The sequence below is a fragment of the Plasmodium malariae genome (assembly GCF_900090045.1).
Source record: "Plasmodium malariae genome assembly, chromosome: 13".
NCBI classification, from domain to species: domain Eukaryota; phylum Apicomplexa; class Aconoidasida; order Haemosporida; family Plasmodiidae; genus Plasmodium; species Plasmodium malariae.
In genome coordinates, this window is record NC_041787.1 from 1,269,641 (window position 1) to 1,285,237 (window position 15,597).

The 15,597-nt window shown below is 28.4% G+C and overlaps 4 protein-coding genes across 4 annotated transcripts; 2 read left to right on the forward strand and 2 right to left on the reverse strand.

Annotated features, from left to right (window-relative positions):
* Window positions 1-927: 927 nt before the first annotated feature.
* Window positions 928-1,413, forward strand: RPL21 (60S ribosomal protein L21, putative; the record flags this gene model as incomplete). The annotated part of the gene is made up of 1 exon (XM_029007325.1): window positions 928-1,413. The coding sequence occupies one exon, from the start codon at window positions 928-930 to the stop codon at window positions 1,411-1,413; it is 486 nt and encodes a 161-aa protein (XP_028863726.1).
* Window positions 1,414-3,833: 2,420 nt separating this feature from the next.
* Window positions 3,834-6,110, forward strand: PmUG01_13034200 (conserved Plasmodium protein, unknown function; the record flags this gene model as incomplete). Its single annotated transcript, XM_029007326.1, has 4 exons — window positions 3,834-4,119; window positions 4,431-5,613; window positions 5,787-5,861; window positions 6,041-6,110. 4 exons carry the CDS (start codon window positions 3,834-3,836, stop codon window positions 6,108-6,110), a joined length of 1,614 nt encoding a protein of 537 aa, XP_028863727.1.
* Window positions 6,111-6,722: 612 nt separating this feature from the next.
* On the reverse strand, window positions 6,723-10,100 carry PmUG01_13034300 (conserved Plasmodium protein, unknown function; the record flags this gene model as incomplete). The annotated part of the gene is made up of 1 exon (XM_029007327.1): window positions 6,723-10,100. One exon carries the CDS (start codon window positions 10,098-10,100, stop codon window positions 6,723-6,725), a length of 3,378 nt encoding a protein of 1,125 aa, XP_028863728.1.
* Window positions 10,101-11,939: 1,839 nt separating this feature from the next.
* On the reverse strand, window positions 11,940-14,091 carry PmUG01_13034400 (conserved Plasmodium protein, unknown function; the record flags this gene model as incomplete). The annotated part of the gene is made up of 4 exons (XM_029007328.1): window positions 11,940-12,182; window positions 12,357-12,447; window positions 12,919-13,057; window positions 13,257-14,091. The coding sequence occupies 4 exons, from the start codon at window positions 14,089-14,091 to the stop codon at window positions 11,940-11,942; spliced, it is 1,308 nt and encodes a 435-aa protein (XP_028863729.1).
* Between the last annotated feature and the right edge of the window lie 1,506 nt (window positions 14,092-15,597).

Here is a 15,597-nt window from a genome sequence, read left to right on the forward strand (position 1 = left end):
TGAACATATATGAATACACGTGAAAACACATGAACAAATGTGAAAACACATGAACAAATGTGAAAACAAATGTGAAAACAAATGTGAAAACACATGAACGAATGTGAAAACACATGAACGAATGTGAAAACACATGAACGAATGTGAAAACACATGAACGAATGTGAAAACACAAGAAAACATATGAACACATGAATTATTGTATATATTTAAAAAAAAAAAAAATAATTAATTTTCAAGTATAATAAAATTACGAATATTGTGCCTTACATATGATATATTGTATGTATACCATAATGTGAGCCCACAAAATAATATGCTTCACTTGTGCTTATATCATATGTGTACGTGTATGAATTTATACATATATTGACATACATTACATGTACATGTACATACAAAAGTATTTATTAACTACACGCGTGTATCAAGATACGTATAAATACGCATAATCATAATTGTTATCTTGTGAGGATATAATTAAATTTTAATTATTTATTTTTTTTTTTTTGAGAATATTTTAATTTGTTTTCCTTTTAATTTTTTTTAATTTAATTTTTATTTATTTTAATTTTTTTTAATTTAATTTTTACTTATTTTAATTTTTTTTAATTTAATTTTTATTTATTTTTTGCGCAAGTTAAAAGTACAATAATTAAACTGTTAAGTTACAAAGAATTCTTTTTATCACAGCAAATAAAGAAAAAAAGAAAACACTCCTTTTTTTTTGCCAAATTTATGTATGAATAATATCGAACGTGTACCGTATAATCGTTGACATTATATGTATACGTACGTACATGTACCTATATGTATGTATATAAACTTATATGTATGTATATAAACTTATATGTATGTGTACTTTTTCGCGCATAGGTGAATAATCCCCTTCTGGAATACGTGAAACTGTATGAGTGAAAAAGCAAAATGGGAGGCAAATCAAAAGGATTACGATCAGGTACAAGATACAAATTTTCGAAAAAATTTCGTAAACATGGAGAATGTACAGCAAACAAATATTTAGAAAAATTAAATTATGGAGATTATGTGGATATAGTATGTGATTCAACACAACAAAAAGGTATGCCATTTAATTATTATCATGGAAAAACTGGAAAAATATTTCATATTACGAAAAGAGGTGTAGGTGTTTTAGTAAATAAAAGAGTTAAGCATCGAATTATACAAAAGAAAGTTTGTGTGAGAATAGAACATGTGAGAAAGTCGAGATGTAATGAAGATTTCATATTGAGAAAAAAAAAAAAAGATGAAATAATTAAAGAAGCAAAATTAAAAAATGAAAAAGTGTCGATTAAAAGAAAACCAGAAGGACCTAAGCCGGCGGCCATGATAAAAGTACCCCCCTCGAAAGTCATAACTATTGAGCCCTTACCTTTTTATGAAGAATATTAAAAAGGAGTGCAAAAGAGGTGAAACATTAAAAAAGGAAAAGAAAAAATGAAATAAGTGAATGGATAAGTGGAAGGATAAATGGATGAATATATGAATAAATGGATGAATATATGAGTAAATGGATGAATATATGAGTAAATGGATGAATATATGAGTAAATGGATGAATATATGAGTAAATGTATGTATGTATGTATATATGTGTGTATGTATGTATGAACGAATGAACAGGGTAGCGAGCTAAATGGGGATAAAGGAATAAGGCGAAATGTGCAGCGAGAAGAGGAAAAACGAAGAATATAAAATTTTCAAATTGAATAAGTGAAGAGGCACGTTTAATTTTGAATATTTTTTTTAAAAAAAATCGACATTACATGTTTCATGTATACGCATATAAGGCGCACAGTGCACATACAAATATATATACATATACATATATACATATACATATATACATATACATATATACATATACATATATACATATATATATATATATATTAAAACACCGTTTATGCATATATACATATTTATTTTTCCTATGTGTTGTGATGAAATATGGAAGAATGAATACAGAGTAAAACATAGTGCAAGCACAAAGCAGTATTTAATTTATTGAGTAGGAAAACTTTTTTTTTATGGAAGCAGAATTTACTATATTTGTATGTTTGATGTAGCGTGAAGTGTAATATATAAAACTGTGGTACAGAGTGTCTGCAATTTTCGACATGAGGGTGATGGATGTTTTCATTGTTTATTTCATTTTTAAATAAACAGGAAAACATAGCACATTTTGTCTTTATTATTATTTTCATTCATAATTGTTTAAAAGGAATTTTGATGCATTGTTGTACTATTTTATGTTCTGTTTTTTTTATTTTCTAGTATGGGTTTTATTTATCTAAATATTTATATATATGTTTATTCTTATATTTATTTATTCGTGTGTTTATTTATTCGTATATACATATATTTATATATATATATATATATATATATATATATATTTTTTTTTTTTTTTTTTTTTACCTTACCATGCAAGGTAAATATTTCCAATTTTTTTTTTATTTTTATAATTATACAAACTTTTTAAAAATGGTGAAAGCAGTACGTGCGCGTAAAAAATTGTTAATTTCTTAAATTACGTATTCTATGAAATAGAAAAATAGAAGTTCCTCTTTTTTTTTTTTTTTTTTTTTTTACTTATGCTAGTAAAGGTGTGCTTAGTGCACGCAAATTTTTGTACTTCCGTTTGTCGAAGCTTAGATGTCCAAAAAAGTAAATATATACATGTGTGTATATTTTTATATATAGTCCCACCTACGTTTTGAGTACAACATATGTATATACATACATATATACATACATATATACATACATATATATATATATATATATTTATAAATGTACGTATATGTACGTATATGTACGTATAATAATGCATAATAGCAACTACCCCGTTTCAAGTTTCTATATAAGGGTAAAGAAAAAAAAAAAAAAAAAGATATAATAAAAGGGGGTATATTTTAACAAGCAATTTTAAAGGTGCATTTTTATTTTATGCTAGTGTTTGTCCTATAATTTTGTTATTCTTGTTTTTGTTTCTGCTACTATTACTGTTACTACCATTATTATAACTATAATTATTATTAGTAGTATAGTTTTTTTTTTTTTTTTTTTTTTTTTTTTTTTTTTTTTTTTTTTTTTTTTTTTTTTTTTTTTTTTTTTTTTTTTTGGTGTTATTTATATTTAAGGGCTTTTTCTCCTTGCCTAAACATATTTTTTTTTTTTTTTTTTTGTGAAATTTTTTTTTTTGTTTTATTTTCTTTAAATTAATTCTACATAAGAAGCACCTGTATATGATTCAACTTTGGAAAAAAAAGAAATGCTTTCACCTTTCTGAGGAGAGAGAGAAAAAAAATTTACAAATAAAATGTATAAAGTTTATTTTTACAGATACATGTGAACCTTTTTTTTTTTATCTTTCTTGTCGCGTTCTTTTGTTGCCTGTCAAAGCAGGATATTTATCGTGCAGCTATACATACATATATAAATGAACATATAAAACTATGTACATATAAATATAGAGTTATGCGCATATAAATTTACGTTTATATTCACATGTGCATCTATACAGTTTTTCGTTTCGGCAAAGTTTAGCGCATCCTAGGGTAAATTCTCTACCACTTTCTTTTTTTTCTTTTTACTTTTCCTTCTCTTTTCCTTCTCTTTTTCTTTTTCTTTTTCTATTTCTTTTTCTATTTCTTTTACAATTTCTTTTACTATTTCTTTTTCTATTTCTTTTTCTATTTCTATTTCTATTACTATTTCTATTACTATTTATATTTATATTTCTATTTCTATTACTATTTCTATTCCCTTTTTTTTCTCCTTTTTGTTGATGAAAAACGCGTAAGCACAATGCAAAATCAAAATGTTGATCAAAGATCAGGAGAAGAAGGAAATAATAATGAGATCAATGAGCAAGTTTTTGAGGAGTTATTTACTTTTGCCAGTAGCGATAACGAAGTTGTAAAAAAGGAAAGTTTAAAAATTATTTTAAGCTTGTTAGAGGAAAACGAAATAATAGATTACATTATAAAAAATAAGAAAAAATGTTTTAAGGTTTTTATTACATCCTTAAGCACGCGATGTAAGATGTTGGCTCTCGAGTGTTTGCTGAATTTGTCAGCCCACTCCCCGAAGGGTAAGATAAAAAAGAAAAAAGGAAAAAAGAAGATATTCCAGTGTACATCATTGCACGTATGTACCTCTTTGTTCATGTGTATCTCTTTGCACGTATGTACCTCTTTGTTCATGTGTACCTCTTTGCTCATGTGTACCTCTTTGCTCATGTGTACCTCTTTGCTCATGTGTACCTCTTTGCTCATGTGTACCTCTTTGCTCATGTGTATCTCTTTGCACGTATGTACCTCTTTGTTCATGTGTACCTCTTTGCTCATGTGTACCTCTTTGCATGTACTGATGACTAATCGTATTTCTCTCAACCTTTTGCAGAACTGATCGAGAAGAACGTAATTGAAATACTATTTGATATGACCAAAGAGGAGGAGAAGGATGAAGATAACTATGTAGACATGTACATAATGATTCTTTCGAACTTGAGCAGATGCAAAGAAGGTATTTACAAGATACTAGATATAAGAGAAGGTAATAATAATAATACTTTAAAGGAAGAGAACTTTTTGGCTAGCTATTATTTAAACAAATTATTTTATTTCTATTTCTTACCGATAAAGCCATCTATAAATAAACACATGAATGACAAATATATATATGTTTCACATATACTAATAAATATAAGTGCCTTAAAAGAGGGTATACCATATTTTAAAAATATTGCTCTTTTAAATAAAATTAGCGATCAGGTATTATACATAGACAGATTTAGAGCAATATTACCATGCATTATAAACTTATGTTTAAATGAATCTTTGCATGAGTATTTGTTTCACGAGAACTGCGTTTTGTTTCCGTACATGTTTTCGTACATTTACACAAAAGGTAATAAAGCCCCTGAGAAGACGAAAGAGAATGGTACGCATAAAGTGAATGGCGTAGACAAATCGAATGATATGGATAAAATGAATGGTACAGATAATGCAGATGGTACGGATAAGGTAGATGGTACGGATAAGGCGAATGGTATGGATAAGGCGGATGGTATGGATAAGGCGAATGGTACGGATATGGCGGATGATACGGATAAGGTAGATGGTACGGATAAGGCGAATGGTATGGATAAGGCAGATGGTACGGATAAGGTGGATGATACGGATAAGGTGGATGATACGGATAAGGCGGATGGTACGGATAAGGCAGATAATATGGAAAAAGCGAATGATGGCATAAGTGGAGAAGCTCGTGGTGATGGAAATATCGATGATAACGATGCTATAAATGGCAGTGAGAAAAACAATATATATGAAAGTGTAAACGGGCATGTAGATGGCAGTTCAAACGGTAATGTAGATGGAAGGGCGAATGATACCGTTAAGGGTAGTTCGAATGATAATGTTAAGGGTAATTCGAATAATGTTCTCACTAAAGGAAAGTTATATGAAAGTAAGAACGTGCACTACCTTGTTTTGGAAAAGGCATCACTGCTGGTGGAATGCTCAGCAATTAAAAGTAGAATCATTATAATTCTATTGTTTTTATGCAAAAAGGAGAGTTCAAGGTATTCCTTATTCTTACATCCCCACCTTCTTGAATGCACATACTTTTAGCGGTCTTCTTGGGTGTTCATATTGTGCCACCTATGTACCTTTTCTTTTAATTATACCCCATAAAACATTTATTTCGTTTCAGTTCGTTTCATATTATTTTATTTCACTTTATTTCGTTGTACAGGAATAGACTACGTAAATACGGCATTATTGATATTTTGAAAAACTGGAGGGAACGCGAGAAAAATATAGAGATAATGTAAGTTTATTAGGGGATAGTGAGTTTGAATAAGGCCACAAATGCGAACACATAAAACTCCTGAAGTTCGGTGTGCATATATATATGTGCACAGGGAAATACTTGTTGTTTTGCTCCCAATTGCTGTCTTAATTTGACATCTTCATTTGCCTTTTTTTTTTTTTTTTTTTTTTTTTTAGATCTGATATAAATGGCATGATCAATAAGTTTACGGAAGGAGCACCCGTCAAGCTTTTGGTTGAAGATTAGCTTGTATCTTTCATCATTTTGCAGAAAAAAAAAAAAAAAAAAGAATTTTATACTTTTTCCATAAATCGGGTCTTAAAAATATGGTATATTTTTATATATACACGTACACAGGTGCATACGCAGGTGAACATATTCATGTATTAATCTTTTCCATTGGTTGGAAGTTCAACCAAGCATACAAAATTTTATAATTTTTTTTAGCAGTTTTTAGCAGTTTTTAGCATTTCATTAGCAGTATTTTTTATATCGTATAATTTCTAATCATACAAATTTTAAAAGTATTATTTTTAATCATACAATATTTAAGCGCATATTTTTTAAGCGCATACTTTTTAAGCGTACATTTTTTAAGCGTACATTTTTTATGCTTATATTTTCATTTATTTTTTATTGCGGAAAACGCAAAGCGAAAAGAATTAATATATAAACGAAGTGTTAAAAAAAAAAAAAAAAAAAAGGGTATATAAAAGCAGAAAATTGGGCGAAAAATGAGATGTTAAGTGAGGTGGTGTGTTGACAAATGGGCAATTTTCATAATAATGCTTAAAAATAAAATCTGCAATACAAAAAAAAAAAAAAAAAAATTTTACTCAATACTAAATAAAAAGAGTATCACGAAAAAATATTTGCCACTAGACAGTTCAGGTGCTTAATTTGATTATCATAAATATATTGCATATAATTATCTATTTTGTGTGAGAAATTTTCTACGTTTATATCATCATCGTGTAGAACAACATTCTTATCAAGTGCTTCTAAATTATTGCTACATATAAAATCCGTCAGTTCGTTTAGGTAATCGTTGTACTCTAAATAATCCCAAATGTTTTTATTACTATCATCATCTTTTACCTTTTCAATTAAATTTTTCATTTTATATTTTTCAAGCTCTTTACAAATGCACATAATATTTTTTGGCGTTTCTTTTGCATCTCTCATTGTGTTATATACTTCCTTGATAACGCTAGCACTCGCAGCGGCACTGGTAGGATCACTCATTACATTTTCATCCGTACATGCGGCACTATCACTATGTATCATTCCTTTATCCACCTGCCCTTCCGTCAATTGTACAAATTTATCTTTTTCACTTACGCAATCTGAGACTTGTGCGGCTTGCTCATATGACGGTGCATTTTGGTTGTTTCGATTGTTTTGACTGTTTTGATTGTTCTCACTACTTTCGTCCTTTTGAGATTCCTTTATGCTTCTAAGGGGTTCCTTCACTTTGCATTTTTCGTCAATGCCTTCATTGAAGTCCATCTCAACGTGTCCTCCGTTTTCTACTCTGTTATCTACTCTGTTATCTACTCTGTTATCTACTCCGTTCTCTACTCCGTTATCTACTCTGTTATCTACTCCGTTTTCTACTCTGTTATCTACTCTGTTATCTACTCCGTTATCTACTCCGTTCTCTACTCCGTTTTCTACTCTGTTCTCTACTCTGTTCTCTACTCCGTTCTCTACTCCGTTTTCTACTTCATCTTGTTTAAGCCTTTTCTGTTCACTCCTTGAGGCATCGAGGAAGCTTTTTCGAAATCTGGATAATGAGGTGGACAGGGAAAAAAGGTTATTATCATTATCATTACAATCATCATCTTGTCCTCGGGAAGAATAGCCATCGTAATTATATGGGATGCCCTCTTCGTCCTTCTCTTCTAAATGGAGTGGGTCCAAGTGAGAATGTGTATCATCTCCAGATAACATAAATTCGTCAGACACAAAACTGTTGACGTTTATCAGGTTACTGCTGGTAACGGTAAGGATCGGATTGGCTGTGGGGGTATTCTTTTTTTTATATTTTTTTTTCGCATTTTTCTTTTCTCCCTTTTCGAATCCGTCAGCAGTACCACACAAAATACTCTTCTTATCTTTTAGCGTTTCGTCTCTCGAGTAATTTAAGCTATCTAGAAATAATGGTTCGTCTTCTCTTCTGTTTGTAGGTTCTGTGCCTGTTCGCTCTTCCTTAAAATGTGTAACCATCGAACTTTTCTTAATGTATTCGTGGTCACTCAGATGTTCAGTCTGTTTTTCCTTACGATGATTGCCATTATGTGTTCCCTTATCTGTATCCTCCTTCTCTTGCACCTCCTCTTTTGAGTAGAAACCTAGTCTCATCTTTATATTCTTAATAATTTCCTTGACATTGTTTTCAACCACCTTCTTCTGTAATATATTCGTCTCTACGAATGATTTATTATTTTTACCTTTATTTAAATTATTATTTACGTTCATATGTTCGTTTTTACCTTTATTTAAATTATTATTTACGTTCATATGTTCGTTTTTACCTTTATTTAAATTATTATTTACGTTCATATGTTCGTTTTTACCTTTATTTAAATTATTATTTATGCTCATATGATCATTTTTATCACTAATTTTGCTTTTACTTTCTCTTTCCTTTCCGTTTTTCCCCCTCCTCTTTGCATTGCTATTCCCTCTGTCAGTATCTGCATAAATATTATTATACAAACTTTTATTCAAAATTTTATTGTAGTCTATAAGTTTTATATTCTTATGATTCTTCATGTTATATAGATCCCTGAAATGGCTGAAATGGCTGAAATGGTTATCGTGGTTGTAATCGCTGCAATCCTTGAAGGAGTCAAATAGGCACGATTCTCTTTCACTACATGTTTGACTATTTTCTTTGTCCCCCCTCTTATATGTACATGTATAACGAATAGAACTCTCATCTTCACTCTGTTTACATCTTTTTAAAAGTCCATTTGTTTTCTTATACATCCTTTTTTCCTCTTTATTGTGCATAGTACTCGTGTTAGAAGTGCTTAACTCATCGCATATATTTGAAATAAAAGAAAGACTTAGTCCTTCTTTGCTTTCTTTTATGTTGTACTTAACGATACCACGTCCTTTTCCTCCTTTATTAGGAGATACACTGTTTCGTAAAGGGGCCCTGATGTTGTTTCCCCCTTGTCTTATCAACTCATTGGCTGTAGCGTTAGTTGTGCAGTATACTTGTTCGTCAATTAGACCATTCGCTAGTACGTTAATCGGATCGCCTTCTAATCCACTGAAAGTATTCTCTTCTTCTGCTTTGACCAGATGCTTCCAATCCTTATCATGGAGCTCGCTATAATTGAAGTTAAAGGACGAAAACAATGATTCTCCCAAAATGCTATTCTCCTCATCCCTTTCACTTGTATTCGAAAAATGTATGTTATCGGCATTGTAAGCATCAACCTTTTTAGTTAAAGAAGAAAAATACTTAAAATTTAGTGCTTCAGTGCAATAGTCCATTTGTTCATTCTTTAGTTTATCTATTCCTGGTACAGTAGTTTCTTTTCTTCTTATTCTTCCACTACCGAAACGGTGCTTTATATATTTGTAGTGAGTATTGTTTGTATGTTCTGCTTCCTTTATATCTTCTTCTGATCCCTTTACATTTACCTCCACCCACCACTCTCCTACTGATTCTCCCATTTGTTCGATTCCACCTATGCAATTCTCATCTTTTATACTTGTCTCCTTTTCATTGGGTTTTCTTTTTATACATGATGACAAGTCCTTCCTTCTGTTTAAGTTAAAGATATTATTGTTTCTTTTTTCTACCTCCAAACACTTTTCCTTAAACGATGTGCAGTTTCTGTTCGTACAATAACAAGGGATGCCACTCGAATTTTGCTTCATCTCGTTCTTCATCTCGTTCTTCATCTCGTTCTTCACCTCGTTCTTCATCTCGTTCTTCACCTCGTTCTTCACATAGTCTACTTTGCAGCTATCCAAATAAGCACTTAATTGTTCGCTAATTCGTTTGGAGTTCTTCACACCCCCATTATTGATCTCCTTTTCTTCCGTGCTCTTCATTTTGAAAATTTTGTTTACATCTTCTATCTCTTTATCACTGTCCTTATTTCTCTGAGTTCTTTTTTTCCGATAATTTCCATAATTAATAATTTCGATGTTACTAAATGAGAAGGGCAAATTGTTTATTAAGTCATTTTTAATATCGCTATTCGTATTCATGTTTTTACACAAAGGCATGAAGGAGGGAGAGAATAAAACAAAAAATAAAAAAAATAAAATAAAATAAAAATAAAAAAAATAAAATAAATAAAATAAAATAAAATAAATAAAATAAAAAAAATAAAATAAAAAAAATAAAAAATACTAATCTACGCTATGCGAAAGAGAAAAATAATAAATTCAAATAAACTAATTTGCTCTATGTAAAAGAAAAAAAAAAAAAAAAAAAAAAAAAAAATCTTTTTACTATTTTTGCACAAATGTATTAAGGAGTCTTCTTTCCCTAACGTGAGCGTCAACATGTGCACTTGATTATATGTACACATATGCTCACTTGTCAATCTTTTGTATGTTTTTCATTTTACGTAATTGTGTTATGAGGCGAAGGAAATAATACGCCCAAGGCAAACATAAAGCAAATCAAAGAGAACCATAAACGAAGCATAAACGAAGCATAAACGAAGCATAAACGAAGCATAAACGAAGCATAACCAAGCGGAACAATGCAAATCTTAACGAATTAGAGCAAAGTAAGAACATATGTATATCATAACATACCTTCTGACTGTACCTTATTTTTTCTTTTTCAAAAAAAAAAAAAAAAAAAAAATTAATCTTATGCTTGTATATTATAATTTCGAAAACGTGGGCAATGTGTAATTTCATTCCATATGCAGGAAACAAAAAAAAAAAAAAAAAAGAAAAAAAAAAAAAAAAAAAGCCTAGCGATATTAATAAAATAATTTCACCGATATGGAAAAATTATTTTTCTTTTGAAGTTAATTTAAAAAAATATATGTAATACATTATTATGTATGCTGTTCAATTTTAAGTAGCATATTCAGACAAGGTTTTGTTTTCTGTGAATACTGTTCATTTTTTAAAAAGCAAAAAAAAAAAAAGAATAATACTGTTATATGCACAAGTGTATTATATGTATATATGTTCATATACAACTTTGTATGTATATCTGTATGCAGATTTGAAATGGCAAAAAAATCCATATTTCTTTTACTGTTTAAAAATGAGCATTTTAAATTAAATATTTTACAATATTTAACTAAACAGTGAAACGCATAAAAAATATAAAAAAACATAAAACGCGGCAGAGAGGAAATGGGGATGGTAGAACGAAAATAATATAAGACGCTGAATGGAACAGAAGTACGGTTAGACAAAAAAAATAAAAAATCAAAAATCAAAAATGAAAATAATATAAAATAAAGTATAATGTATACATTTACCGAAACATCGGAAAACAACAAAGAAGGGGAAGGGGGAAAAAAAAATATAAAAAAATATAAAAAAAAATATAAAAAAATATAAAAAAAATATAATAAAAAAATATAATAAAAAAAATATAAAAAAAATATAAAAAAATATAAAAAAATATAAAAAAAATATAAAAAAATATAAAAAATATAAAAAAAATATAAAAAAATATAAAAAAATATAAAAAAATATAAAAAAATATAAAAAAAAAAAATATAAAAAAAATATAAAAAAAATATAAAAAAAATATAATAAAAAATATAATAAAAAAATATAATAAAAAAATATAATAAAAAAATATAAAAAAAAAATATAAAAAATATAATAATATATAATAAACGCAAAAACTATTGCACAATTCAAAGAAAAAATATATTAACAAAAGGTCAAGCAAATGGCGGGTCGAAAGGGAGGCACAACGGCTTAAAAAAGGATATGTAGAATTAAACTGTCCTTTCATGAGTGCCTCTGTATATACATATATACACATATCCATACAAGCATGTGAATATATATACACATGTAAACATATATCCATAAGTATAAAATAAAAAGTTACTTTTAAGTTTACGTTTCTGCTTTCTTCCTCTGTTTGAGTGTTGACTGTTTATTTGTTTCCTTCATTTCCTCTATCTTTCCTTGATCATATGTCTCTTTTTTAAAATACATAACCTTTTCATATAATCCATAATTGCTGTTCATACTTTTTTGGCTTCTGCTTTTATTTTCAACCTTCTCGTTTATTATTATAAAAATGATGACTTCAAGTATTAAGGTAATATAAGAAAAGATTATGCCACATATCAACCGCTGGAAGGCAAAAAAGAAAAAATATAAAAAAAATAAAACAATGCACACGCATGAGGAAATTACAAGGAAAAAAGAGCAGCCCATGTACAAACTCGAGTAAATAACATAGAAAAAGAAGCAGCCCATGTACAAGCACAGCAAAACAATGCAAAATGATGTTCATTATTTTTTTACCGTAGTAAATTTGGTAAAACCTAATATGAGGCTTCCATAATACCCGCTCAGAAACGTTAGGAAAATACCTATTATTAAATTTAAGCCATAGCTAAAAAAAAATAAAAAATAATAATAAATATGTAGAAAAGGGCAATAATAAATAAAAAAGGATAAATTAAAAGAAAAAAATAAGTACAAAATGGTAACAAAAAGGAAAAAAATAAGTACAAAATGGTAACAAAAAGGAAAAAAATAAGTACAAAATGGTAACAAAAAGGAAAAAAATAAGTACAAAATGGTAACAAAAAGGAAAAAAATAAGTACAAAATGGTAACAAAAAGGAAAAAAATAAGTACAAAATGGTAACAAAAAGGAAAAAAATAAGTACAAAATGGTAACAAAAAGGAAAAAAATAAGTACAAAATGATAAAAAAAAATAAAAAAAAGGCATAAAAAACTAAAATAAGGCATAAAAAACTAAAATACGGCATAAAAAACTAAAACATAGCACGAAACACAGAATGCATTATATTTGAAAAGTGCAAACATGCTTTGCTGCAGTAAATCTTAAGTATATTACGGATATGTTTTTTTGTAATTCGAGAAAAAATCATTTATGTTGTTTGTATTGCCCATCAATCTTTTATATGCTTTTTCTTCGTTTAGCAAATCCTTAAAAGATTTGCTATTTCTGTCGATATTTTCATATATGCCCCTGTCTAAAAAATAAAAAAAAAAAAAGCCGAAAAAGAACAAAAATACACATATATTATATGTAAATACTGTGCACGAAATTATTATTTTTTATTACAATCCCACTCGTTCATTTTGTTTTGCCATGTTTTACTTTGCTACATCGTATACTGCTACGTAATGTAGTGCTACGTTATTCTATTCTATTTTATTTTTTTTTATTACAAGTTATGCATGAACTGTTCATAATATTATGAGCATTAATTTTTTCCTTATTATTGTGGGTACAATATAAGTTATAAAAATACATGAGTACACTTAAGATATCGATATTGATACTTTTCTCATTCAAAAATCTGTCTATATTTTTTGATTCATTAAAGATAATGTTTGACGTTTTTTCGTTTATTTTGTTGGAATAAAGAGCATTATTTTTTGAACACCAGCTCAAAATATCTTCTCTATTTTTTACAAACATATCAATGAACTCTTTTATTTCTTTTGTTATTTCGACATTTATTATTCTTTTGACGAAGACGTCATCTTTTCGCTGCTCCGGTTGCTCCTTGCGTTGTTCCGACTGCTGTTCCGACTGTTGTTCCGACTGTTGTTCCGACTGTTGTTCCGACTGTTGTTCCGACTGTTGTTCCGACTGTTGTTCCGACTGTTGTTCCGACTGTTGTTCCGGCTGTTGTTCCGACTGCTGTTCCGACTGTTGTTCCGGCTGTTGTTCCGGCTGTTGTTCCGGCTGTTGTTCCGACTGCTGTTCCGGCTGATGTTTCTTCCATTTCCCTTTTGTGTGCACCTCCATGTGTTCCTTTGTTTCCCCCCCTGTATCATTTTCACTCTGGTCGCTATTTACCCCCACTGAGTTTTCCTCACTTAATATAGTACTTTTTTCAACACTTAATGAGTATAGCACTTTTTTATTTTTCTCTTCCTCTGTTGACTTAGTAAGTTTGTTAGAGTTATGTCCTTGTGTTATCGTATTTTTTTCTTCATCTTTTAGACGTTCATTAGTAGTATAAGAATTTTGCTTCTCATATTTACTCTTCATCATTTTGTATTCTTATTAAATGAAATTTAAAATGTTATTTAACAAAAAAAAAAAAAAAAAAAAAAAAAAAAAGATTTACATGATTATTTCATGTATTTTTTAATCTTTTTTTTTTTTTTTTTTTTTTTTTTTTTTTTTTCCTTTTAGCATTATACCATCATTTACTTAAAATTTTTGTTTATGTAACGTTTATTTTGAAAATCTTTATTCAGTATTTTTTCATTTATTGTTTAAAATTTTTCTGATTTTTTTTTTTTTTTTTTTTTTTTTTAAATGTGTAAACTAGTGTATATTATTATTATTGCTATAATGTGTACATTTTTGTAATTTATTTTTTCTTGTTCGTTTAGTTTTATTTGTTTTTGTTTTTGTTTATGTTTTTGTTTATGTTTTTGTTTATGTTTTTGTTTATGTTTTTGTTCTTTTTTTTTTTTTTTTTTTCATTAAATTTTTATAAGCTTTTTGTCAATTTTTCTTTTTTCCTAAAGGAGCTCCATTTCTTCTCCTTTTTTAGTAAATTTATATAAAGAAATGTTTTCAGCAAAAAAAATACGTTTTTATTAAAAAGGAAAAACTTAGTACGATGATGAAAAGGATGAAAAAGGTGAAGGAGGAAAATAGAACACCTCTTCTATGTTAAAATATTTGTATTTTGTCATTTTTTATTCTTGAATATTAAGAGGAACGAAAAGGTGTGGTGTGCTCGTTTTTCGTTTATCTTCAACTAGGAAATTATAAAAGAAACGGAAAAAATGTAAAGAAGTATACTGTGTTTATTAATTACCACAGTAATCTCCTTATTACTTTTTCCTTTTTTCTTTTTAATTTTTTCCTTTTTCTTTTTTTTATTTTTTTTTTTTTGTGTAAGTAAAAAAAAAAGGGAAAAATGTGAAGATCCTTTTTAGCTGTAGAAGAAAAACTTAAATTTGCACACCTTCATTTTTAATACTAAATGTAATTATTATCATTACTGCTGCTACTACTGCTGCTACTACTGCTGCTACTTCTGCAGCTACTTCTGCAGCTACTACTGCTGCTACTTCTGCTGCTACTTCTGCAGCTACTTCTGCTGCTACTACTGCAGCCACTACTGCTGCTACTACTGCAGATACTATTGCTGCTATTCTTGTTAATTTTTTAAAATGAAATATAAGTTGAAGTTTAAGATGAAGTCAAAATTGAAGTTAGAAGGTGACTGGTTAAAATAGTTCCATATAGCATATTTTTTTTTTTTTTTTTTTTCATTCATTACATTTTCTAGTTAACCCGCATTTCCCACTTTTGAATATAGTGTACATAAAATTCCATATACCATTTTTGCCCTTTATATGTGCTTATATATATATATATATATATATATATATATATATATATATATATATATATACATATATGTATATATTACCTTTGGGCTTCTCTCAAATAAATCGTTGTAACAAATATACATGCTCAGAGCGAAGTTTAGCCCGTCATTTAATATGCAAAAAATGGGGTGAAGAAAAAGGTTAA